Here is an 18,662-nt window from a genome sequence, read left to right on the forward strand (position 1 = left end):
GAATCGTAAAATCATCCACCCCAAGTACATTTAAAATCTCCATCAATATAGCAAAATGTAGCAACCATAAAAAGATTCCGGTTCCCTGTCAAGGCCTTCGATAACCTTTCAACCCCTCTATAAACCCTTTCTAGAACATAGCAAATGTCATTAATAACTCTCTCATTTACCTGATCATGACATATATGCTCAGGTCTCGAGCTAGCGGTCGCCACGACTTTGAATCCCTTCAAAACAGTACTACAAGCACGTCAACCAAATCTCCCCGCCCAATCCATTTCCACCTACATCCACACTCTCACCATCATCTTGATCAACCCAGATTTTTCCCTTGGTAGCCAAAGATAATATGTGTAGGAATGCCTGAGCTGCTACAACCTCACTATTCGTTGCCGGGTTGAACAAATCCTCGAATCCCACTTTCTTATCTCTCAATTGTCCATTCTCATAAAAGAGATCTTCCTCGTCATCATATTTCTCTGCAATGGATAGTCGGACAAATTCGAGGAAATTCTCACTTCCTGTATCCATGACGTCTCTAGCCCACTGGCTTTGTCCTGCTGTCTGTGTATCCACATTCGCAGCGGGCCCGAACATTTCAAACTCCCTAGTTGACTCCCTAGTTGACTCCCTAGTTGACTCTCTGACTGCTCGTTCAAAAGCTTCCAAATGTGTTCCATCGATGCTTTCCCCATCAAGATTGGTGCTGACATCGTCACTTCTTCCATACATAATTACATCTTGCTGTGAAGAGAACTTTTCCAACTCGCCTCCGCCAGGCAAAATGCTACCTCTTCCCACCAATGGACTGGCGGAAACGCCCCTACTACCAAGTCTAAGCGAAGAAGCGTGGCGCAAACTTGAAGAGCGAGCTCTCTGACTGGCAGACAAGTTCCATGGCATCATCGCACTGCTTGGATATTCGGCTAACCCCTCCGCTGCATCTCTACCCATTTCCACCTCAATCGGAGTGCCGAATGGCTCGTCATCAACTTGAATGACAAAATCATCGTCACCTCTGAAATCGCGAGGAATTTCTTCGTCGGAAAAATGGCGAAGTCTCTTATTAGGAATATTGTCTTCACCTTCGAATTCTGCTTGACGTTTAGCAGAACTCGACACTCGCCCTGTAATCTTTGCAAGAAGTACATCACCCGAAAACATGCTCAAAGGGCCCGGAAGCTTTGTTGAACCAATTCCAATTCCAGCACCATTGAGACCATTTCCAATGACGAACATGAGAGCATTTTGCTTGGCTAAGGTGTTGCCCTTCGCTGCCAACTTTGCTGCACGAAGACTGTCTTGAGTATCGACATACTCTCTTTGCCAGATTGAGAGAACTGAATTCATCAGTTCTTGGGTTTGGTCGATAGGAAGTTGTTTCTTGGTCTTAGATTTCCTGGGACGCGAAGGTGCGGTTGCGCTTTCAGATGCCGAATCTTCAGGCTGCGAGAGCGATTGTTCGCGGCCCGGCAAAGGAACAGGTAAAGCACCACTCATAAAGGCTTCGAAGGGCTCCGCATCAGGTAACATACTTCTGCCATCATCGTCCCCAAACACAATGTTCAAATCTCCATCTTCATCGTATATACGACCGTTGTCTCCAGCTTGAAGCCTAGCATCGTCATTTTCTTTGCGAACTCTTGCACTAGCCGCCGAGTCACTACCAAATCTCGGAGCTACACTTGTATTCGCTGCCCTTCGAGCGGCAATATCTTGAGCTGTCAAGTCTCTGATTTCTCCGTTCTGATCAATCTCAAACAGATCATTGTCTTCGAACAAGATAGCTTCGTCATCAAATCCATCTCTCTGAGTGCCCGATTTCAGCGCGGAAGACTTCATAAATGGATCATGGAAAGGAAGCTGGTAGCCGTCCGCACTGAGACTCGAAGAAATATTCAAGCCCATAATAGAAGCACCTTGAGAAGAGGAGATAGAGCTACTTCGTCCGTGTTGTGAGTGAATCGATAATGAAACTTGCGAATCCCGATTTTGCGATTGATGGGCATCAATATCAAAATTGTGATCTAAAATTAATTCTGGAAGTGGAAGATTTGGATCAAATGCAGGATCATCCATCAGCATCAATTGGGCTGGTCTTAATTTCATAAAAAGTTAGCTTGGCCCGTCATAAATTGGGATCACAGTGCACAACACTCACTCGACCTTAACAATTTCCAAATCCAAGCTTCCTATTAACATTTTTCCAAGTCCCCTCAAATTCTGCTCAACATGAATAGTATCACTTAAGACATACCCAACCTGTTGACCATAGACTCTAGAAACGCCATACAATAGATTGCTCTGTAGACGCAATGCCATAGGAGCTTCAGGCTCGAGTATTGTATTACAGGCTTTCTTGACGTCAACATCGAGGATGGCTTTTCGGGTGATTTTCTTAGTCGACGATTTACTGCCTAGGGTTGCAACAAGCCATACCGTTGCGATACCATGTTTTCGAGAGGTGAGAACTAGTAGTGGTGTTAGATTATGAAAAGGCAGTTGAGATGAGAGAGAAGCAAATACGTAGAAGAATGGTGAGATATGCAGTGAAGAGTTAAGCGCAGAGGAGATACATACTTTCATGGCTGTAGAACATTTTTCCTAATTTAATTCAATTCAATCACTTCACAATGCGTGGGTTCACTACTGATTGTGAATGCGCACGCGCACCAAGAACTTCAGTGGCCTTCGATATCTCGATTGTTTCGGTCGAATTGAGGACTCGTCTGAAGTGGTGTGGAGAAGTATGAAGAAAGTACAACTACAAGACGGGTTGAATAAAACAGAAGACAAAGTGACTGAAGTTGTATTAAGTAAAGAAGTAAGTAAAGAAATGGAGAGGAGAAACCAAAGTTTGTGATGTGACAGCAGTATTTTGAGATTTTCCGAACTTGAAGTGGTTTTCCAGCAAAGGAAGGGCTCGCGTGCGGCCTGATCACCCGCCTGAAAAGTGAAGATACAAACCCTTCGCAAAAGGTGAAAATATTAAAATCTTCGTAAGACTTTTGGGGCAATGCGTGGTAGCATAGATATATCCACCAGCACATCATCCATCAGAGAAGCACGCGCATCAACAAAAGTAATCACGAATTGTAGAAAGTTGCTTGTTATTTTTGTTAATGAATTTACTCGCTCGGAGCAGTAACTCACAAGGATTGGTATGTATGCGCTATGGTCCTTATAACTCCCTTCATACCATGCTATAACTATGCCTTTATGTTTCAACAAATATAAGATCTATGATCCTTCGGTGATGCTAGCTAAAATGCAAAACCCATTAATTTCAATAGTATGCCTTCATCTTTGCATATTTCGATGAAGGCTACACGCCTAACGCCCAAACTACACCCGGTGTAGTTGTTTATTTTCCCTATCCACCCGTCATAAATTCGTTGCAGATCAACCCTGTGTCTAACTGGCATTGCCCACTCTCTGATCGGCGTATTGAGCCGTTTTCTCCCTTTTCGGTGTATTTGACCTTAAGCTCGTTTGCGACACCTTAGGGTGTACAAGTGGGGCCGTAGAAGTTGAGTTGTTAATAGTGTGATGCATACTCGCTTGTCTCGATGGCGCATTGAAGGGGGAGTCACCTCTAGCAATCTCATCCTGCTGCCAGTTTTGAAATTCTCTGGAACTCCAGCTTGCTCTATGGACACGCGCTCCATATGGCACACTACCATATCCTGAATGCTGACTGCGCATACTAGTGGCTCTGCTTCGAGAAGCTGTAGGTAATGAGGGTTGTGATGGATTTGGATCTCTATTTCCTCTCATCTCCGGCATCTCTGGCACAGTATCCTCATCTTCGATCTTAGGGGCTCGACGAACTTGGGTAACGCTGAAGTATGGTTCCTTGGGCTCCTCGGGGACCGGTGGGGGTGGAGGTGGAAGATCGACAGCTTTCAGTTCCAGGTGATCGAAATACTTTGTGCGAATATTTTGTAGATTGCGTGGCCTGAACTCCTCACGATTACGCATGATCGACATGTAGCTTGAGATGGCTCCGAGAACGATGAGTATTAGCAAGCCAATGGTTAAGAAACCTTGAATAACAATTATAATGACCCCAATGACTGTGGTTGGAATGCGTGCAACATTGTATCGTGGGAGGAATGCGACCGATAGACCTGCAGTAGCAACCTTACTGATACCAAGCATGTAAACCGCCAAGGCTGTATTGCGGGCACCCTCGAAGGGGTTGAGGCAAATAATAGCAATGAAGGCAATGACCTCGACCACGAGATTTCCAAATACTTGGGCTGCGGGATTAGAACGAGCACCTCCAACGAAACAGGCTCTGACGAATTGATATACAACCCAGAATGCGAAGAACCACCAACGGGTTCTTCTATATCGAGCTGAGAGCCAACCAAATCGCTTCGTGTATTCCTCGTCCTGGTGTACACTCTGTCTCTCCTTGTCTAGGTCAACGTAGTGCAAGCGGAAGAAAGATATAGAGCCAGAGGTTTTTGCTGTCTCGCTCTCCCCCATGCTACTCTCTCTTACAGCTCCATACCATGGGAGAAACTTCATCACTTTCTTTCGTTGAAAATGTATTCGGTCAGGAGCCGAGGCATAATTGCCGAATCTAAGCCTGAAGTAGCAAGCGTAAAAGGCAAGTGCCAAAATTCCGAAGAAGAATATTATGAAGATGATGGCCGCAATTGCGATTATGCCTGTTGTGCCCCCATAAGAAAATTGGTAGAGCGACAAAGTCATTATCATGAAGAATGCAATAAGCATTGATCGCAGAACAATTAATCCACTAATTTTGATCCAGTTGTTCCTAAACAATGCAAGCCGATCTTCCTTTATCCATTTCATCTTGCTAAATGCTTCCAAGATAAACTTGAAGGCAACTGCAGAGGCAACAAGAATAACAATCAAGATTAGGTACCATAGGAAACTAACTAAGAAAGCATCCTGTGCCGGAATATCAACGTTGGCGAGTGTTCCGGTAAAATTGGACCAGGTTCCAGGGGGTGGCAGCCCTACTCCAACGGGGACTCCATTCCAATCATACCCTTTAGTAGCATTGTCGCTAGTAGCACGTTTGGCCAGCGTTCCCATTCTCTTCACCATCTCATTTCCCCTGGCCATCTTGGACGAATGACTATACTCTTGCAGCTTTGTCAAAGAACGTCCATAGATTTGCTGTTGCAATCCGCCGTTGTTGTTGATAGTAGAAGACCCGGCACCACCGACCTGACTTGAATTTCCAGATATTCCAGTGAAGCTATTAACTGACTTGATGATGGATGGGGTGTAAATCAAACCTGCCGACCAAGCAAAATTACTCCAAAATGCCGGTAAAACACTTGGCCAAGCCACTGACAAAGCCCCAGATAGGAAGATCGATTGGAAAACTTCAAATACCACCAGTACTGACAGGGAATGGGCATAGTGAGTTCGAATATGCGGTATGCTGACTCCATATATGGCCGTGGCAAACGAAGAAAACACAGCGATTGCCGTGAAGATGCCCAGGACTGAGCTGACAGCAGCTGGGTGGGAAAACGATGCTCCATTCCTCATGACAGCTTGGAAACAAGCAATCTCAGTTTGTGTACTATTCGAAAATACCCGCAAAGTAGCAGATCCTTCAAAATCTGGGATTACCAGCGCAATAGCAGGAATTCCGGATACTTCAGATGCAGATACTGGAATAATGGCCTCGCCGCTGATTGGCTTGCTGCTATTCATGGGACATAGACTGTACTGGTTAGTCAAGTCAGGGTACAAGAAACCCGTACTCACCTAGCAAAATTTGCGCTACATGGATTGAAGGTCAAATCGAACCTGTCCTCTCCATCTGAGTCAAACATTAGCATCACATCTTCATGAAAGGTCATTCTACCTACAAGCTTGCACACCAATATGTACTAAACTCCAGATTAGCCAGGTTCCAATCATTCAACCACCGAGGGCAACCTACTCATTACCGACTCATTTTGTAAATTCGTGTTACCAGCGAGATGAAATAAAACGGTCATATTATCGGCGTAGTAAGCCGCGTCGAATGTCGTAACATTAATTAAACTCTGTCCACCCATGCAATCTCCAAAATTCCCTGTGAACAACGCCGGTGTTCGACTGCTAAGTAATTCAACTTTCGCTCCTGAAGAGTCTTTCCCTATAACATATGTGTCACCTGAATCCGCAGAGACTGGAGAAATGGTATTAAGAATGGCGAGGGAAGATAGTAGCGCGGTGGACCATGAGGCCATGAGGGAAGGTTTTCGCGCCATCGTCAAGACGGCTGGATTAATTGATATATGGAAACTTTCGCAGGTAAACAGGCGTATGAGAAACTCCCGTATCAAAGGGTGTTTTCGAATATTGGTCGAGAACGAGTACGTTTGGTATTTGTGGTTGAGGGAGGTACTGTGATCGACTGTCTCTGGGAACCCCTCAATGTAAAGACGTAGCTCACCTAGCCTCCAACCCAATGGATCGAGAGATCAACGCTCTCGAATATGCGCTTTATGACGTAGATCAATGGCCGCGCTCGTAGCAGTAGAGGATATCGTAAAGATGTTGCGAAAAGATAATGAATTTGTGGTGAGAGGTATTTCGCCCAGAGATGTGAATCCGCGCGGTGTCGCCAGCAATGTCAATTTATAAATCAACCACGACTCAGAGGATTGGAGTCAAGATAACCAGGTATCATGTTCAATGATTCCCTAACAGTTGTTCATCATAGCGTTAAGCAGCGAGCGACAGTGGCAAATCGAGTAGGATACACACACGGCTTCTATCCGTGGATAAGAACGACAGAGGGGGTGGTATTTCTCTAGAGAGGTAGAGATACGGCGGTGTTAAAGGTGTTAGAATTTAGGTTGGTGGAAACAGAGAGGAAGGCAATCTTGGTGGAGACAAGCTCAGAAACTGTAACAAAGTGGGTATAACTGGAATAATGGAGAATCCTTGGATTTGGATGGTTCTGGGTATTGGTCTTTTTTTCGATAGTCTTGGATCGGAAAGTCGGAAGCAGTGGATTAGGGTTGACTTGGGTACTTCTGCTTGTTCCTTGTCTTGTTCTCTTGACGTTTACACCTCTGAATGTTGAGTTTTGCGTCGCTTTCCTGCCAATCAATCAATTGCGCAGCGATGTTGAGATTGAGATGGGCACGATGAAGGTTAGTAGTAGGTATGAGGCACGAGGTAGTAGGTGGCAGTGGCAGGTGGCAGGTGGCAGTCGGTCGATATTTGAGGCAATACACAGAGCGGCAAACTGACAAGTACCTAGGTAGCAGAGCACGCAACGCAAGTGCTTGGGGGGGTTTCGGGCGATGAGGACTCTCTGGGTTCAACTTGGGTCTGTCTGTGGAAAGAATGGCAAGGGTGATGGTGATGCCGTAAAGCAGAGCCAGGGGTACGACCGCGAGCTCGTATCTCTACTTTAACTTTGGGGAGCCGATAGTCGAGAAATGGAAGAAGAATTGAATTGAATTGAATTGAATTGAATTGAATTGCTGTTGATATATTTATTGTTTACATCATACTGTCTGTGTTCATGTTACCAAGGAATTCCCACCCGCGCAAAAAACATATCTGAGACTATGATGGGACTCTGAGACGCTCCAGCGCCAACTTTCAAGCTTGCACCATCGGGCGGCAGTGTCAACGATACGATTTCCGGGCGTGCATGGGAATTCGATGCTTCGGGCTAGGTGCTAAGGTGCTATCACTGGCCCATCTTGTCCAACGATTTGATAATGCTTGCGCCGGACATGGGTGAACTATCAACTATCAACTATCAACTATCAGCTATCTACCAACCATTCAGTCTTGGGAGATGCCCCCTTCTGCTTTCCCTTCTCCGTGGTGATTGGCTGCACGAGAGAGACAAATCACCGTTCGCCTGAGATATCCGTCAATTACATTCTCCCGACAGATTCATCCGCGAATTTCAGTGCATGCATGCCAAAACAAAACCTCACCAAGGAAGGAATTCAGTCAATAGCACACATTTCGGATAGTTGCACCATCTGCCATCCGCAGCGGCAATTAAATTTATCTGCATTCTTGGTGGTGTGATGCCATGGAAATCCGGCTTCTTCGGGAAACACAATACGACGTTGAATTTCAGTACATCCAATAAGATGCGTCGGGAAGAATGTTAATCTGACTGATTTGCATTGTCTATCATCCCTTGGTCCATTCCTGGATTTTCGAAAATTCCACATGTGTTCCTGCGTCTGGATTGTGAATCTTGACTCTTGCAATCTTACATCGACATCTCCATCGCAAATGATTCTGAATACGAATGCTGAAATCGAGCTACCAATACACCTCGTTGCTAGGCATGCACGTCCGAGCACTAGGCTCGTGAATGGTGCACAATGATGGGTCTGAGAATCCATCTTCACAACTTGGCGGAAGGAATTCAAGCATGTTGATTACGACGACGCGATGGAGATGTACCCTCACCTCAATCTTGTCGCCGTTCAACGGGGCTGCGTTGAAGGCAATTGTAATTTGATTGAGTTTTCGCAATAACCTGGGGAAGGATTTAGTGTCCCTTGACGGTCCTGGTGCACGTGTGATGGTGCATGCAGGTCCAGTCTAGTTTGCACAGCCATCCCCAGTGAACCAATATTTCCAGCCTCTTCTTCTTGGCCTAGAAGTGTTCGTGTTCGACCAGCCCACAACGATCCCAACACCAGCCACAACACCACAAATACTACACAACACCACAAATACTACACCACACAACATGACACGACGCGACACGACATATCATTCCCAGCTAGCAATCAACAGCCAAACTTCGAGGGGTCCGGCAATTCGTGCATTGTCGTCGCCCCGATTGTCAACTACAAAGCCACAATGACGAACGATTGCACGCCTCCAACAGACCTTCAGAGAAAGGTCACGACATGGCCCGCGCGCTACGAAATACGATTTCTTTCCACATCTTGATCTTCGCTCGATACAGTATGGAGATCGCGATCCACATAATATGTGATTTGAGTAACTTGGCCTCGATTCCACAAAATCTTGCAAATGCTACGTGTAAGCTTACCAGACATCTATCGACGGCATCTACAATTTTCAGACCTTTCACCAGTGATCGGTCCAAAGGCAAGAGCACAATCAGAGAGAGAGAGAGAGAGAGAGAGAGGGCCCTTCTCTAAGTACAGAGGTTTTCAAGCACGAGCTGTCATACCTCCAAACGACTCCCCACGCTTCAAACATTAGCTGTTTACATTTATGTCGTTCGTGACAGACCTCCTTCTCTCCCCCACAACCTACTAACATTATAATTCTGGCCTGCCTAACGTAACACGCGTGCTCAGATTTGTCTAAACTCGGCTTCTTGTAGGATGGATGAACTGTGAGTTGGCGACAGGCTACATATCACGCGACCAACCGAATATCAAATAGAAAAACTCCCAATTATACTACTGAAAAGAATTTTGGGACATGCATAATACTTCCAAGTTCCATGGCAATTAATGCGGGAGATCGTCATAGCTGAAATTAAGAAAAAATACACATCAGGATTCGGTTCGTGCAGGCAGGTGGAGTGAGTGCATCATATTGCTCTAAAATCAATACTGTTAATCAAGAATTGGGTCAAAGCAGAAGCTTAGACTTCACCCTGTGGGTGGTTATATTGAAATAGTATCCTGTCACTATACTACTATACTGCAGGTCACGACTCTTATCTTTTTCTTCGTTCGCAGGTCTAGTGACTATTCACAGCGTCGCAATTTAGACTATCGATACTGTCGACATCTTACAATAACGGTTATGCTTGAGAGCAAGCCAGGCATGATGTAAGGGAAAGTAATGTAACATCAAATTGTGTTCAGCATATAAGTAGTTTGATGTAACCTTGGTTTATATTGCTACTAGGCTCTTCTTTCCTCCCATCCTTCAATCGATCAAGCATCATTTCCTTGCAACTTCAAATGATGAAGCTTCATTTTCCTCCAAACGATGCCCTCTGTCCAAGCCTTCCATGCGTATTGACAACGCGGTGCTCCTCTATCTGTTCCAGCCCATGGCATCTTTCATCTTCTCTACTTCCTTCATCAGATATCGCCACTGTGCGCAGTTTCCATCCCTAGCAAATATCCTTGCTGCCTCCTCGACCAAGTTTTCCAATTCGGTAAGCTGTAACTTCTTTAAGTTGTCCATTGCTTCTTTTGTCTGTACCTGGTATCTGCTGGTTATTAAGCTGTATTCGATATTCAGTTGAGTCTTTAGTCTTGTTCGATGTGGTATTGGGAGCACTCAATAGTTTTATTGTTCGGCCGCTGAATGAAGAATAGGAAAGGGGGCTGGACTCGAACCTACTATAGAACGATGAGAAGAAAATTACATCTGTGATTCAGAAGATTCAAACCACTTTACCTGTACCTGTGTATTGCAATCACATGTTCTTTGCAAATTTAATAACCAATGGTATTTATGATTGTTCCGAGATCCCAAGTTATGAAAGCCCTTATCAATCATTCTGATATTTACAATTATCCCAGATCGATACATTCTACCAGCCTGCTTCCCAAAATTATTGTAAAGTAACCCAAAGAAGTTCAGGATTATTCGCATCCAACCAATCCTTGTTTAACACCAGTGCTCGAATTCCTTCCCTTCACCCTCAGCACACCATCTGCATCTTCTCTCCCTTCCTTTGCCTTTATCTGATTCCAATCCCATAGTCTTTCTTAGTGCAACTATTTCCTTCCAGACTATGTCGAGATCTGTTGTCGTCTTGATATATTGACCGTGGTATGAGTTGCTTCTATCAACGTCGATGGGAGGTATACCATCTCGGGCTTTGATTTCATCCCATCGTTTGTATAGGACAATCAGGGCTGCCAGCGGAGACTCGTCGGGTTTCAATTCGGATGGCTTTTCTTCCATTCCTGTTGCCTTCTTGAATTTTCCGTATAATATCTTCAAGGTTTTCTGAAATGGTAGCCTCAAAGTTTGCGGGATCTTAATGAACGTTGTGTTTTGTTGGATCTATTGTGGCATTTTGGGTAGATGACTGAACAGGTTACATTTTATGGTGTCCCGAAAGGAGTTACCTTACAATGATTCACCTGTCGTACTAAATGGTATCGGACTCTCTTGCTATGTTCCTCATGCTGAAGAAATACGGCAGTACTGATGAAGCGATACAATGAATTTCGGGATATGTAAACTAATGGGCTTGTTGGAGAGACTTTAGTACTGTTTGTTTCAATGGCATTCCGAATGATTCTTTAACCCCAAAATCCACAATGTTGAGATTGGATAAAATCCCTTCCCTCTGGGTCAGCATCACAAACAACTACTTGAGATTCGACATGATATTCAAAGGTCACGCGGTATTTGGGGGGTGAATAAGTCCTGCGTCTTGTCTTATATTGCCAAATTCAAATTACAGTACCTTTAGTACTTTATTATTTTAACAGCTATATTGATTCTGTTAGGCATGAGCATATCATTTTTAATCTCGAGATCAGCAATATCCTCTGGGTGTACTCTTCGCGCAGGGACAATTCTAAGGATCCAGTTCACCTCAACAGGATAATTCATTGCTGCTGGCAAGTAAAGTCACTACATGCTTTTCGATCATTTTTCGTGTTCCTTAGTGGCCTCAGAGTATAACAGTCTGCACCGTAACACCTCCCAGTCTTTTAGCTAGGTATAAACCTATGCTTCTTCCTGTCAATCTACTTATCTCAGTCAATTTTATACCGTAGGCAGCGCAACTTTACTAAAAAGAAAATTAATAAAAAAATACTAATCAAGCTCTTCCAATCTATAATGCCTTATGCAGAATATCTTTTAAAGTATTTGTTTTTCGAACAAGCTTTCTTTATTATGAAGAGAAAAACCATTTGTAATTATATTTATATTAATGATCTATAAAAAGCCCTATATCTTGATATTTTTAAAGATTAATTCGAGACATTATTCATTTAGATCAATTTTATAATTTTCAATTAATAGTTTTTTGATAAATATTAGGTTTCTTGATTTGAATAAATTTAATTAATAGGTTCATAGAATTAAGAGAAAATAAACTAAATTATAGTATAATACAATTATAGATTTATAGAATCTAATGAGTATGAATTGAATCATAGTATTATATAATCAAACATCTTTACAATTAGGTTATTTTTATTAAATATATATATATAATATTTTTTGATTATTTAAAAATGATATATTAGTATTAGAATAGGTTCATTCTGTTTTAATTATACTAAATACATTAAGAAAAGTTTTTAATTTAGTACATAGTTTTAAATGAACTAATAAAATAATCTAAAAAATAATAATTAGATCAAATTGATTAAGGGCTTTTAGAATTTATAATCAAATTTATATAGTAGTGAAATTAATTGATTAAATTTCGAAAGGTGTATTTGAAAATGTATCTGAAGATGTATTTGAAAGTAGGAATATTAATGCTTTAGATAGATCTGATTTACCGTATTAACTGAATTAGGTGATAATATCTTATAGTCAAGAAATCTATCTTATACTAAGGTCGAACATGATCTTATAAACCAGATAATATCTTACGGTTCAGATTAATAATTAAATCTTATATTAATAATATAAACTTTATAAAGTACATAATTAGATTTTATTACCTATATTAATAGATTATAAATTTTGTATAAATATTCTCTTATAACATAAGAAAAACAACTTTTGATAACCTAGAATATGATCCACTAATTAAGTATGACTAATAATCAAATATTTCACTCTAATCCAATTAATACGGTACTTGGGTAGCTGACAGTGGGATGAGGGGCAATTGCTTTTATTGTAAGCCGATTGGTTGTTACGGAGTTAAAAAGTCGATGTTGATTGCTGTAGGTATGTGAATTACTAGTAATGAGGTAATAGAGGTGGAAAACGAAAAAATTGTAGAACAAATAGGAATTGAGAAGAGAATCTGCTGTTATACTATCCCCAGGTATATAGGTTACAAATACATCTGCCTAGATAGGCATCTATATCTTATAGCCTCATCACTGAGATAATATTTATAGATTAGTGATTCTCAATGCATTTATTCTAGATATTTCAAGATAAAAAGAATCTGGTTGATAAGCAAACGTTTAAGTAAAGAATGTATATGATTCATTTCTTCATTTATATATAATGCAAGCCCCGATAAATCCAATGCAGTCTAAACAAATCCAATAAATCAAAACCCGATAAAATCAAATATAACAAACAAACCCTGATAACCAAAACACCATACTATCAAAGCATACTATCCCAATAACAATGAGGAGTTAGATCCTCTTCAGCTACACTCTGGTGATTGTTGTTGCGAAAATGTGATCGTTTTCTCTCTTGTTCCTGGAAAACTCTATGTTTGAATTTCATTAGCTATGCTCATGCAGCCTCAAGAAGAGAGAATACTCATACCATTTACCGCTATCTTTAACTTGACGGCTATCACTCGCTTATGCAGCTACATTTGAATTAGTTAGCGATACTTATACAGTTTTAAGATGCCAGCATATTCATACTCATTTTTAAAATAGTAGCCTTGGTTTGCTTTTGACGTGACAGAGCGTTCTTAGCACTATTGATCATATTTTCTATTTGATCAAGATGTCCTTTCATTGCTTTGTGATCTTTGTATGCGGCTTTATTTTCCATTGAGAATTGCAATCGTGCCTCGGCCACACTAAAGAAGAAAACTTATCAGCATATTTTCCACGTAATTGATTGTTAGTTGCACGAGAGCATGTGGATAGCATACGTTAACGCATCGTCGGCCCATTTGATAGCCAGCGCTCGGAGCGTTTTAAAGTCATCGGAAGTAGGATCATTTTTGCAATGGTTTTTGTAATGATTCTTGAAATCCCCCATACTTTTCTTTCGGTTATCATCATATTTGTGGTAATCATTGTGCTTTTGACGCATTTGTTTGGTCCATTTGGAAGAGTCATAGTCCGGTGTGTATTTCGTTAAGTTCTCGTTATCAATCTTCCAGTTATTAACAAGAGTTTCTAAGGCTTCGGATGCTTGTCTAAGGTCCTCACTGATTGTTTGGGCTAAAGTCGTTAATTGCGATAGTCCAGAGCTAGCTGTCTTGACTGAAGATTTCGAATTTGCTGACTTTCCCGAAGTTCCTGACTTTTCCGAACTTTTTGATTTGTCTGATTTTTCTGATCCATCCGATCTATTTCCGGAGCTACTTCTCTTGGATGAGGAGGCCTTGCTGCTTGAGACAAGTCGGCAATTAGTATGTCCACACTTTTTGCACATACTGAAAAGAATTGAGGTAAAAAACTGAGGGGGTATAAAATGAGCAGAAGAGGTATTTGGTAATCAGAAAGAGGATAAGCAAGATTTGTGATAAAATACAATTGTGTAGTAGTTGTTATTGAGGTTGATGAGAGACTGAAGATAGAAAGACATCTTGGTAAATCTGAATCATTTATACCAAAAATTCGATCCAACAAAGTCAACCCAATAGAGCCTTCAGGTCAATAGCAGGCTCATAGACACTTCCATTTTCAGACGACAACTCCTGATGGCTCCTTCAAAAGGACGAGGCCGAGAAAGCCTCCAAGTCAATGGCATGATTTACACCTGTTAGAGAAGAAGTGAGGTTATTTGACACTTCAGGATTGAGACCGCGGCCTCGAATAGCCTCGTTTGGTCTCTAAAGTTACGTGAATCTCAGCGCTTCAAAACTCCAATCCTATCTTCAATTCGACTTGAGAATAGGACGGAATTCTTTAACTGGGAAAATAGGAGAGGATAGGATAAAAGGGGGAGGATAGGGCAAAGCTATAAATTTATTAAACTTTGGAACTATTCCTACTACAAATTTGACCTCACCGTCGCCCCCTAGTCAAAATCCAAGAGAAATGGAATAGAATAAATGCATATATTCGAAGAATAGAATGATGACGAGAAAGAATTAGGATGGGAGTTTGGAAACTCCGTACGTGATAGTCCTAGGTCTTTACGTGATAGTCCTAGGTCTTTACGTGATAGTCCTAGGTCTTTACGTGATAGTCCTAGGTCTTTACGTGTTAGTCCTAGGTCTTTACGTGTTAGTCTGCACGTGATAGGCTTTACGCGCTAGTATTTGCGTGATAATCTTTACGTGTCAGTCTTTACGTGATAAGTACAACTTCGTACAATACAAGGAGTAGAAGCAATACAAACTCAAAGCAACATCGGCCGATGCGCTTGCATCAATTACACGCTCTCTTTTTCTCCTTCTGGCTGCTTTTTGGTAGTATGTCGTATATTTAAGCGAACTCTTCTGGTAGATCACAATAAGGTTATCACATGATATCAAACTAATCACGTGGGTTTGCTAGAGTAGCCCCACATATCATCCAACAATCAAAGCCAACAATCCACGACCAACGGCCGGCTAACTTCACCCACATTCACCATTTACCATTCGATGTCTTCTTACCTTCCTGCCAAAACTTACACACAGTTCTTTCTTTATTTTTAATTTTCTTATACAGGGCCAATTTCTGGGAGGAAAAGTAACGTAGAATGTCTAAAATGAAACAAATTACAAACCCAACTCTTTCACTACAAGCCGATACATCCACATCCAAGCCCACACCCAAATCAGCAGCGGAAGCATCAAAAGCAATGACGGCTAGCGATATACTGCTTCCCAAGAATACAAAGACAACGCCTACAACCTCATTTTCATCACCATTACTATCACCAGTGCTACCAGAACCAGAACCAGTCAGCAATACTCAGGTCAATGCGCCTCTAGAAAAGCTCCCAAGTGAAGTCCGGCGTAATCTTCTATCTAGATTACAACTTGAAGACCTAAGCGCTTTGGTTCACGCATCTCCCGTCTTCCACCAGCAGTACCTACTTGATCGCAGGTTTCTGCTTTGTACATGTGTGGAGATATCGTTGCACAGCAGCAGCAGCAGCATCATTGACGCTTGCGCAGTTTATCGCACTGGCTTAATTGACTTTTCTGACGCGCGAACACATGATAAAGTCATTCACTTCCTCCAATTCTACCAGGATCGACGCTCTTCAACCGAGTATTCAATCTTCAGTGAAGGCCTTATTGAGAGCGAGATCGTGGAGGTAAGTAACTTTCAGCCATTTAACCGTTACTCTCACGTGTCGGCTGGCGTATTCTCACTCTTAGTTACTCTTTTGGTGTTCTGAGATACGCTCATTTAGATAACTACTGACTTTCCAATATTTCACAGATTGCTGCGTTCCACTCTACTATTATCAAGCCACTCGCACGGCAATATACTGACTGGGCGCTGACCAACCTCGCTGATGAGACCAAAAACACACGAAGCATCACGCCGCTGAGCAAGACAGAAGAAATGCGACTCCAGCGCGCCCTGTATCGCTTCCAGCTCTGCTGTAATCTCTTTGGCAAAAATGCAGATAGCTCGCAGTGGTTCTTCCAAGGATTAAATTTCAAATCTGTTGATATCCTGACAATGTTCCTCTGTTTGTTTGAGCCTTGGGAGATCGAGGAGATACTCTGTCTTTACACCTTCAGCAAGGAGATGTATACACAAATATTCAAGGAAATTCATTGGGATCTGGATGCCAATAACCCAAAGTTTGATGATCAAGGGAGGCCGCCAACTCCCACTGGGGCATTCGATTTAGACGACGATGCTTATCTGATGGGTACCATCTCTCTTGGTCTCAAGATATTACATCGTGTGTTGATAACCCGAGATCACGATCAACGCGTGTGGGCGATGCAAGAGCACATATGTTTGCCACTCGGTGAATTTCTGGAGAGTGAAGGCACTGATGTCCTTGATGAGTGGACACAACAGGACCGGCGCCGAAAGCATCCTTCATATCGGGACCAAAAAGAGCTTCGGCGTGACCCGCTCCCCTTCGAAGGAGATAAGGAGCTATGTCCGCCGCTGGCCTGGACAATATTATGGCAAGGAACATATAGCAATAGATATGGAGGTTATCTGGAAGACGGGATCCGCCACTGGGGATATATTATGTGGGATGCGGTGCGACTCGGGGAGACAGGTGGCAAAGAAATATTAGCACGGCTGTGGGAGGAGCGTAAGTCGGATAGGTGGAGTGATCCAAGGGATAGTAGGTAATATCATCTGCTTGTCCTCTTTCGGCCGAAAATTTGTTTAACTATTATTCAACGACGTGGGGTAGTTGAAGATTGTGGGAGCTCTTCGAAACTAAGTATATACAAATTTAGCTACCAGAAAGCCCGGAAACCTCATTCTTAATCTAATCACCGCTCATAGAAGGCAGGAGCGCAGCGACAAGAAAACTTCGGAATGCGGAAACCTCTGTATCCAAACATGCCAAATAGCCATAGGAGTATCATCGTCGCCGCCACTCTTTATATAGACCACCTTGGGAGATTAAGCCGCCGAATAAAACTCCTCTCACTCTAGTGACTCTCCCCTCCCCACTCCTCATCTACTTAGACAAACAGTATAGACATGAGAATACTGAATTCCATCATAAAAGAGGTATATATAAGAAACTGTAGAATCCTATATTCCTTTCCGGATTCTCCAGCCCTCCAGGGCCTTTTTACACGCCTCGATCCTCCAAGCAACTCTGCCTACACTTTCTATTTCATTTTGCTGTTTTCAGTGAGCAAATTCAATCGATGACCGAGAAGAAGACTGTATATATATGTAAGTCTGAATAAGTCATGAAAGACGAATCTGAACTCAGCGAGAACGTCAGGGGTAGGTAGCTAGATTTTCTGAGGAACAGCCAAGTACTATGCAAAACGCCGAAACCTTCTTTTCTCTTTCATAATAATAACAATATATATGTGTGTAACCCAAAAGAGACGTTTATGGAGAAGGTCAAAAGAAACAAGTAAGCGATAAAAAAGCAAAAGGAGAAAATTCGTGAATGGCAGGGATGTCATGGCATGGCATGTTGCATAACTCAAGAAAACCTCTTTCTTCCTCTCCTTTTATCCCCTCCATTTCCTCCTTTTCAAACACCAATTCCGAACGTTTTGACCCACATCCCCTTCTAAAAACACGAAAAAACATGAGCCCCATAATAATCTTTCCATCCCTCTCCCGCCCATCCACTCCATCTAATGTTTCTTAATGCAACACCCCACCCAATGAGTATCCCCCACAAAAGAATGGGCATACTCCAGCGCCAGGAATGATATTTACATGTATCCAATTCGTCAATTGTGCTTGATTCGCAATACAGTACCGGTAAGTGGGTTGCTCATCGAAATCTCGACAAAAAGATTTCACCAAAATTTTACCGCAAGCAAAACCTAACAAAAGGAAAAAAGTCACCATATAAATATGATTACCATTAACAGAAGTCCTCTCAGCGCTCCGTCAAATGCATTAATTTCCAGAAAAACTTTTTGATTCGAGGTTTGTTCGCATAATATGTAATATAATCCCCAGTTTTATGAAGGGATTCTTAATTCGCCATCTCCAAAAATATTCCTTCTTGCCGGAATATTTTTTGGCCCAAAATTAATGTCGAAGGAAATCTATGTAATCGCTAAAAGACAACTAATCGCTTCAAAGCCTTTTCCAAGGTTTGAATAATTGTCCTGCAAGTAATAATACAGCCGGTACCCGGAATTAATAAAAGGCTACGAGTTGTTCAAAAGAGGTTCGTTGTGAAGCCAGTTGGCAATCGTCTAATTATTACTTGTTGGA

General features: G+C 42.2%; 5 protein-coding genes across 5 annotated transcripts; 2 read left to right on the top strand and 3 right to left on the bottom strand.

Annotated features, from left to right (window-relative positions):
* Positions 1-14: 14 nt before the first annotated feature.
* BCIN_09g06290 (hypothetical protein) lies at positions 15-2,730 on the bottom strand. The gene is made up of 3 exons (XM_024695284.1): positions 2,581-2,730; positions 2,162-2,471; positions 15-2,098 (listed from the first exon to the last, which is right to left on the bottom strand). Exons 1-3 carry the CDS (start codon positions 2,597-2,599, stop codon positions 241-243), a joined length of 2,187 nt encoding a protein of 728 aa, XP_024551078.1. The 5' UTR covers positions 2,600-2,730; the 3' UTR covers positions 15-240.
* Positions 2,731-3,094: 364 nt separating this feature from the next.
* BCIN_09g06300 (hypothetical protein) lies at positions 3,095-7,479 on the bottom strand. Its single transcript, XM_024695285.1, has 4 exons — positions 5,939-7,479; positions 5,865-5,885; positions 5,761-5,815; positions 3,095-5,716 (listed from the first exon to the last, which is right to left on the bottom strand). The coding sequence occupies exons 1-4, from the start codon at positions 6,249-6,251 to the stop codon at positions 3,415-3,417; spliced, it is 2,691 nt and encodes an 896-aa protein (XP_024551079.1). The 5' UTR covers positions 6,252-7,479; the 3' UTR covers positions 3,095-3,414.
* A 2,183-nt stretch (positions 7,480-9,662) lies between these two features.
* BCIN_09g06310 (hypothetical protein) lies at positions 9,663-11,716 on the top strand. Its single transcript, XM_024695286.1, has 4 exons — positions 9,663-9,788; positions 9,868-10,123; positions 10,287-10,419; positions 10,494-11,716. The coding sequence occupies exons 1-3, from the start codon at positions 9,763-9,765 to the stop codon at positions 10,314-10,316; spliced, it is 312 nt and encodes a 103-aa protein (XP_024551080.1). The 5' UTR covers positions 9,663-9,762; the 3' UTR covers positions 10,317-10,419; positions 10,494-11,716.
* Positions 11,717-13,077: 1,361 nt separating this feature from the next.
* BCIN_09g06320 (hypothetical protein) lies at positions 13,078-14,887 on the bottom strand. The gene is made up of 4 exons (XM_024695287.1): positions 13,745-14,887; positions 13,509-13,669; positions 13,405-13,450; positions 13,078-13,345 (listed from the first exon to the last, which is right to left on the bottom strand). Exons 1-3 carry the CDS (start codon positions 14,251-14,253, stop codon positions 13,443-13,445), a joined length of 678 nt encoding a protein of 225 aa, XP_024551081.1. The 5' UTR covers positions 14,254-14,887; the 3' UTR covers positions 13,078-13,345; positions 13,405-13,442.
* A 258-nt stretch (positions 14,888-15,145) lies between these two features.
* BCIN_09g06330 (hypothetical protein) lies at positions 15,146-17,889 on the top strand. Its single transcript, XM_024695288.1, has 2 exons — positions 15,146-16,074; positions 16,203-17,889. Exons 1-2 carry the CDS (start codon positions 15,511-15,513, stop codon positions 17,085-17,087), a joined length of 1,449 nt encoding a protein of 482 aa, XP_024551082.1. The 5' UTR covers positions 15,146-15,510; the 3' UTR covers positions 17,088-17,889.
* Positions 17,890-18,662: the final 773 nt, after the last annotated feature.

This window comes from Botrytis cinerea, chromosome 9 (assembly GCF_000143535.2).
Source record: "Botrytis cinerea B05.10 chromosome 9, complete sequence".
In the NCBI taxonomy this organism is placed as follows: domain Eukaryota; kingdom Fungi; phylum Ascomycota; class Leotiomycetes; order Helotiales; family Sclerotiniaceae; genus Botrytis; species Botrytis cinerea.

Bases quoted from the DNA above. Each gene is read 5' to 3' on its own strand.
- BCIN_09g06330 (XM_024695288.1), top strand. From the start codon at position 15,511: ATGTCTAAAATGAAACAAATTACAAACCCAACTCTTTCACTACAAGCC. The intron at 16,075-16,202 runs GTAAGTAACTTT...AATATTTCACAG, and splicing joins TTGAGAGCGAGATCGTGGAG to ATTGCTGCGTTCCACTCTAC.
- BCIN_09g06320 (XM_024695287.1), bottom strand. From the start codon at position 14,253: ATGTGCAAAAAGTGTGGACATACTAATTGCCGACTTGTCTCAAGCAGC. The intron at 13,670-13,744 runs GTATGCTATCCA...TTTCTTCTTTAG, and splicing joins TGGGCCGACGATGCGTTAAC to TGTGGCCGAGGCACGATTGC.
- BCIN_09g06290 (XM_024695284.1), bottom strand. The intron at 2,099-2,161 runs GTGAGTGTTGTG...TATGAAATTAAG, and splicing joins TTGGAAATTGTTAAGGTCGA to ACCAGCCCAATTGATGCTGA.
- BCIN_09g06300 (XM_024695285.1), bottom strand. From the start codon at position 6,251: ATGGCGCGAAAACCTTCCCTCATGGCCTCATGGTCCACCGCGCTACTA. The intron at 5,886-5,938 runs GTAGGTTGCCCT...TCTGGAGTTTAG, and splicing joins ACAAAATGAGTCGGTAATGA to TACATATTGGTGTGCAAGCT. The intron at 5,816-5,864 runs GTAGGTAGAATG...TGTTTGACTCAG, and splicing joins ACATATTGGTGTGCAAGCTT to ATGGAGAGGACAGGTTCGAT.
- BCIN_09g06310 (XM_024695286.1), top strand. From the start codon at position 9,763: ATGCTTGAGAGCAAGCCAGGCATGAT. The intron at 9,789-9,867 runs GTAAGGGAAAGT...TATTGCTACTAG, and splicing joins GAGAGCAAGCCAGGCATGAT to GCTCTTCTTTCCTCCCATCC. The intron at 10,124-10,286 runs GTAAGCTGTAAC...AATGAAGAATAG, and splicing joins CGACCAAGTTTTCCAATTCG to GAAAGGGGGCTGGACTCGAA.